Source organism: Leptonotus elevatus, chromosome 14 (genome assembly GCF_054856555.1).
Source record: "Leptonotus elevatus isolate MCC_2025b chromosome 14, RoL_Lele_1.0, whole genome shotgun sequence".
Lineage (NCBI taxonomy): Eukaryota > Metazoa > Chordata > Actinopteri > Syngnathiformes > Syngnathidae > Leptonotus > Leptonotus elevatus.
This window is the reverse complement of record NC_141252.1, coordinates 17,392,368-17,399,333: the sequence shown is the minus strand read 5'-3', so window position 1 is coordinate 17,399,333 and position 6,966 is coordinate 17,392,368. Positions and strand designations below refer to the sequence as shown.

The 6,966-nt window shown below is 43.6% G+C and overlaps 1 protein-coding gene and 1 pseudogene across 3 annotated transcripts in view; one reads left to right on the top strand and one right to left on the bottom strand.

Moving 5' to 3' along the window:
- Nucleotides 1-1,187: 1,187 nt before the first annotated feature.
- LOC147163190 (uncharacterized) lies at nucleotides 1,188-3,185 on the bottom strand (annotated as a pseudogene).
- Nucleotides 3,186-5,697: 2,512 nt separating this feature from the next.
- Nucleotides 5,698-6,966, top strand: part of sobpa (sine oculis binding protein homolog (Drosophila) a) — a 41,456-nt gene continuing 40,187 nt past the window's right edge. For all 3 annotated transcript variants that reach the window (XM_086095590.1, XM_086095589.1, XM_086095588.1), the window contains exon 1: nucleotides 5,698-6,055. In XM_086095590.1, coding sequence (XP_085951716.1) covers nucleotides 5,960-6,055 — 96 coding nt within the window. In that variant the 5' untranslated portion in view covers nucleotides 5,698-5,959. The remainder of the gene's footprint in view (nucleotides 6,056-6,966) is intronic.

The following is a 6,966-nucleotide window of genomic DNA, read 5'->3' as shown; positions in this document are numbered from 1 at the left end:
ATTTTTGGAAAGCACAGAGACACTGAAATTTAAATCTACAAAAGTAAAAAATAAAAATGAATTTTCAATCTCAATAATCGTTTTGATAATTTGACCCCAAAAAACTTAGTTTTTTTCTGATTGCCCTTAAAATTTTTGGCAAGTCAAAAGTCTTTTCATATAATATGAACAACAAAAACAATACTGTAAACAAAAATATTCTGAAAATTTGTGTTAGGTTGATTATTTGCTGTGAAAATAGTTATTGCTGATACATTTTATACCTTTTATACCAATGCCCTATTTGTATGGCATGAGTATGCATTCCACAAGTGTAAAATGAACCAAATCCTGAAAACAAGAATTTGAGTGATATACTGCATACGATCATTTGAGAACTACTGAGGAAATATCGAATGGTTCCTGCTCAGTGACAGCATGGCTTGGCATATACATGCAATTTCCAAGGCAACTGCAATTTCTATTGGTAAATATAATATTTTACTTATTATCTTATCCTATACTCTGAACAAAAAGTAAATGTAACCACTTTTGCTTTTGCTCTCATTTTTCATTAACTAATTTAAGACTTTGTCTTTGTACACGAAAGGGCTATTTCTCTGAAATATTGTTCACAAATTTGTCTAAATCTGTTTTGGGAGCATTTCTCCTTTGCCAAGATAATCCATCCACCTCACGTGTCACATCAAGATGCTGATTAGACAGCATTATTGCATTGGTGTGCTTTAGGCTGCCCATGAAAAAAGGTGGAGTTTTATCACAGAGCACAATGCCAGAGATGTGCAAATTTTGAGGCCATGTGCAGTTGGCATGCTGACTGCAAAAATGTCAACCAGAGATGTTGCCCGTGAATTTAATTTTAATTTCTCTACATTAACTGTTCTCCAGAGGTGTTTCAGAGAATTCCGCACACTGGAACGCCCAGGTTGGCATCTCCTGTCTACCAGATTCACAAACATACTAGAGCATAGGTGTCAAACTCCGGTCCTGGATGGCCGCAGTCCTGCAGGTTTTGGATGTTTCCGTTCTTCAACAAAGCTGATATATGATCAGCTCATCAGCAAGCTCTGCATAAGCCTGATAACGATCCTGCTAATTGGAATCAGCTTGTGTTGGAAGAGGGAAACCTCTAAAACCTGCTGGACTGTGGCCCTCGAGGACCGGAGTTTGACACCTATGCACTAGAGCTAGACTAACACTTGCCCCGGCATGAAAATGGAGATGCTTAGCATTCTTCTGCCAATATACTCACTATCTCTCCCCTGGACATGTCCAAACAATCTCAGTCTGGCCTCTCTGACTTTATCTCCAAAGCCTCTAACATGTGCTGTCCCTCTGATATACTCATTCCTGATTCTATCTATCCTGGTCACTCCAAAAGAGAACCTTAGCATCTTCATCTCTGCCACCTCCAACTCTGCCTTCTGTTTTTTCCTCAGTGGCACTGTCTCCAGACCAAACAACATGGCTGGTCTTTTATAAACCTTTCCTTTCATTTGAGCTGAAACTCTTCTATCACACATCACACCTGACACTTTTCTCCACCCGTTCCAGCCTGCCTGCACACGCTTCTTTACTTATTTTCCACACTCTCCATTAATCTGGACTGTTGACCCTAAATACTTAAACTCCTCCACCTTGTTGGTCTCTTCTCCCTGTAACCTCACTCTTCCACTTAGGTCCCTCCCATTCACACACAGATACTCCGTCTTGCTACGGCTAACCTTCATTCCCCTCCTTTCCAGGGCAAACCTCCACGCCTCTAGCTTCTCCTACATCTGTTTCCATCTCTCACTACAGATCACAATGTCATCAGCAAACATCATTGTCTATGGAGATTCCTGTCTAACCATGTCTGTATTCCTGTCCATTACCATAGCAAACAAGAAGGGGCTCAGAGCTGATCCCTGATGTAGTTCCACTTCCAATTTGAACTCCTCTGTCACACCTATAGCACACCTCACCACTGTCTTACAGTCCTCATACATGTCCTGCACCATTTGAACATACTTCTCTGTCACTCCAGATTTCCTCATACAAAACCACAGTTCCTCTCTGGGCACCCTGTCGTAAGCTTTCTCCAGATCTACAAAGACACAATGCACCTCCTTCTGACCTTCTCTTTACTTTTCTATCAACATCCTCAAAGCAAATACTGCATCTGTGGTACTCTTTTTTTTCTTCTTTTTTGTTGTTGCATGAAACCATACTGCTACTCCCAAATGTTCACCTCTGCCCTCAGTCTAGCTTCAACTACTCTTTCCCATAGCTTCATTGTGTGTCTCATCAGCTTTATTCCTCTGTCATTGCCACAACTCTGCACATCTCCCTTATTCTTAAAAAATGGGCACCAGCACACTTCTCCCCCATTCCTCAGGCATATTTTCACACTCTAAGATCCTGTTTAACAACCCAGTCAGAAATTCTACTGCTACCTCTCCTAGACACTTCCATACCTCCACAGGTATATCATCAGGACCGAGTGCCTTTCCACTATTCGTCCTCTTCAATGCCCTTCTCACTTCATCCTTACTAATCTTTGCTAATTCCTGGTCCACAACAGTCACGTCTTCTACTCTTCGTTCTATCACATTTTCCTAATTTATCAACTCTTCAAAGTACTCTTTCCATCTTCCAATCACACTACTGGCATCTGTCAACATACTTCCATCCCTATCCTTTATTACCCTAACCTGTTGCACGTCCTTCCCATCTCTGTCTCTTTGCCTTGCCAACCTGTATAGATCAGTCTCTCCCTCCTTACTGTCCAACCTAGCATACAAGTCATCGTAAGCCCATTGTTTGGCCTTTGCCACTTCTACTTTCACCTTACGCTGCATTTCCCTGTACTCCTGTCTACTTTCTTCAGTCCTCTCAGTGTCCCACTTCTTCCTAGCTAACCTATTTTTTTGATCCACTTCTGCACCTCCTCATTACCACCAAGTCTCCTTATCCCCTCTCCTTACAGATGATACACCAAGGACTGTCCTGCCGGTCTCCCTGATCAAATTTGCTGCAGTTATCCAGTCATCTGGTAGAACCTCCTGACCATCCAGAGCCTGTCTCAACGCCTTCCTGAAAGTCATACAACACTCTTCCTTTTTCAGCTTCCACCATTTCGTCCTCTGCTCTGCCTTTGCTGTCTTTGTCTTCCTCACCACCAGAGTCATCCTACACACTACCATCCTATGCTCTCTGGCTACACTCTCGCCTACCACTACTTTGCAGTCGCTGATCTCCTGCAGACTACACCGCCTACACAAGATGTAGTCTACCTGTGTACTCCTACCTCCACTCTTGTAGGTCACCCTATGTTCCTGCCTCATCTGGAAGAAAGTATTCACGACAGCCATTTCCATTCTTCCATCTATCCTTCTGCGTTCCTCTCCTGGATACCAAACTTGCTCATCACCCCCTCATCACCTCTGTTTCCTGCACCAACATGTCTATTGAAGTCTGCACCAATGACATCTCTCTCACTTCTAGGGATGCTCTGCATCATTTCATCAAGGTCCAACCAAAAGTTCTCCTTCTCCTCCAACTCAGATCCTACCTGTGGCGCATAGCCACTAACAACATTGATCATCACACCTTCGATTCCTAGTTTCAGGCTCATCACTCTATCTGACACTCTTTTTACCTCCAGGACGTTCCTAACAAACTCCTCCTTCATGATAACTCCTACTCCATTTCTCTTCCTATCTACACCATGATAGAATAACCTGAACCCTGCACCTAAACTTCTAGCTTTGCTCCCTTTCCACCTGGTCTCCTGAACACACAATATGTCCACCTTCCTCCTCTGCATCATGTCAACCAGCTCTCTACCTTTTCCTGTCATAGTTTCAACATTCAAAGTCCCTACTCTCAGTCCTAGACTCTTGGTGTTCCTCCTCTCTTTCCTCCTACGAACACACCTTCCTCCTCTCCTTCTTCGACCAACAGTAGTCCAGTTTCCACCGGCACCCTGTAGGTCAACAGCACCGATGGCGGTCGTTGTTAACCCGTGCCTCGACCGATCCGTTATGGAAGTCATATATTTGATTCGCATGTTTGATTTGTCCAAAGTTTTACGTCGGATGCCTTTCCTGACACAACCCTCTGTATATATTCGGGCTTGGGACCGGCGCAAGAAGACACTGAGTGAAGTACAAAAAAGGAAACTCACTTTTGCCACTGCACTTTATTGTAGGGTATGAACACACAAATAATGAGAATTTAAAAAAAACAATGACAAGCAGCTATGGTTCACACATTTTTTTTAACAAACATTATTGAAAATAACAAAATACAGTAGATTAACAATAAAAAAACAAGTGTGAATAGCCTTTGTACACATTAACAAATAAGAGCCAAGACATTAAACAGTGGCTCCCAGATTGACACATGTGGAACCATGTTGCTGATGTCACTCACTAGGCCACACCTCCTTTTAAAGGCACAGAGCTCAGGTGCAATTGATGTGATTTCTGGTTTGATTCAATCTTCAGTAATAATTGCAATTTATAAAACCAGTATTTTTATTGTTTCATGATTGCTATGTTTTAAAAAAATATAGAAAACAGTGTAGTGGCACAGTGGATGAGGTTGTGGACTTCTATCTGGACTGCGTGCGGCCTTCTTGTGTTCACTTTGCATGGATGCTCTCCCCGTGGTGGTGTGGGTTTTGTCCGGGTACTTCGGTTTCCTCCCGCATTACAAAAATATGCATTGAAGGTTCATTGAAGACTCTAAATCAGTGGTGTCCAAACTATGGCTTGGGGACCATTTGCAACTCGCCATCCATCTTTCAGCGACCCACAGCTTATACTATGAATGACATTTGCCACAGCCCGCAAGGCCAGTTTAAAAAAGAAAAAAACAAAAAGGGTGGAGGTGGGCACACTAAATTTCTTTTACACAGTAGACGTTTTCTCGATAGATGCAAAGATACAAAGGAACTGTGGGTGGTGAATGAAGATAATTAAACTTTAGAAGCAAAAATGGTTTCTTCCACTTTCTGCTCTGTGTCAAGATCCGATTTATGAACACTAACGATTTTCAGGTAACTGTTTTAGAAATGGTCTGCTTACTACAGATAGCTCTTGTTTCAGTTGGAGATGGGATTTGGTTGTCTATATTTGTATTCTGCAATTGGCAGCTGACTGGTACCTCGCCTCTCACCTGAAGTCAGCCGATGACTCTAGTAAGGATAAGCGGTTGGCTACATTGGATGGATGGATGCCGTTATCCTAGTTCATTAAAAACATGTAAAAATGGTGTTGGTTTGGGGATCTCTAACTGATAAATGGAATTTCAATGTCTTTCAATTGGGAGCATTATTTCAATTGAGAGCATTGATTTGATATTCAAGAAAATTTAGTTACAAAAATAGCCACTAAATCGTAACGCTTCTGGTGCACACTTGAGAAAGCTTAATTAAAATGCATAGACAGGCAGCTTTACGATATTTCTTGAGTAGTTTAAGTTAGATGTCACACTGCTGTCACTATAGTGCGTGGAATGGGTGTGCGACTGTGAGGGCACCTGTTTGCCTCTTGCAGACTCCCCCCAAGCTAAGCCAGTTGCACTGAACGTATGCGACTGCACTGATTGCGCTCCATGGGAAATTGAGAAGACACAGTCTACCTCTAATCATCAACACGTCATATAATGTTTCAGCATAGGCCCCTCCCCCTGTCTCCTTTCCCCTCTTGCTCAACCTCTCCTTTGACTCGTGGACGGAGGCGGCACAACATTGGTGCACGCACGGCGGAGGGGACGGGCAGAAGATGGCTGACTTAGCCCGGCACGGCAAGCCCTCGGCGGCATCACCAGCTTCAAACGAGCCGCTGGGAAGCTGCAAGACATCCGCCGTCTGGCGACTGTAGAGAGCTACCTCTCGTCCCCCGCTCATTACATCCCCTCCACCCCCACCCCCCCCAACCGCAAATATTGACAGAAGTATCAGCGAGAAAACATGGCAGAGACGGAAAAGGAGGGCAGACCTCCGGAAAATAAAAGAAGCCGAAAACCAGCTCACCCGGTGAAAAGGGAGATTAATGAAGAGATGAAGGTAACGGATCTGCATGCTGTTTACGCGTGGAGTGGTTGAGAGGAGCATGCGCGTGTTAAAGCACCAGTCGCCCTTACTGTTAAATGATGCACTCAAGTGTAATATTATGTTGCATGCGAGACGAACTTGAAATTTGTTTTTGGTTTTTTTATTTACCCAAGTTCTATTGTTTCAGTCGCGCACTCTGCCAGCACAGCGCGACGTCTTCACCATCACTTACCATTTAACAATAACTTCGAAAGCAAGATTAAACACCAATTGTATGTTTCTGTCGCTGTGTGACAGCAATGTCGCCGCCTGTGTTAATACATCTTTAATGACTGGTTAATAGAAAATCCCGTGCGCCGTGAAGGCACCTCACATCTCTACTATTATTACAATAAACGCCACATGGAGAGCATCCAGTGCGCATAATTAGTACAAATCAATGAGGGAATACTCGTCTCCTCGTGCTGCGTTTACGTGCTCGTATCGGCTGAGTAAAGGCGCGTGCGTTTGTATGTGTGTGTGCGCTGTTCGGCTGCCCAGAGGCGTGTGATCCAGATGTGCGTTTCTTGTCAGCTTTACGCACTCGACAAGAGCACATTGTCTTCCGTATTGGGCCTGCAAGGTTCCTTCCCCAAAACACCTTGTTTCATTAGGGTTTTTTTCTCTAGTACACATTTTGATATTTGAACCCAGTGCGGTTAATTGCAGAGAAAGAAAGTGATCGCGGTGTTTGACGGCAGATGTTCGGTGTGTCGCTTTGTCTCCTATCTCGGCGCATTGTTTGTACACATTTCGGCCAATCACGTTCAAAACACTCCTCCGGGTAGAGTAGGATATCACACTAGGGTAATTGTGGAATTTTTGTGTTAGACTGTCAGGAAAAGCACCGAGTTGCTTTCAGCGAGACCTGAAACAACCCTTTT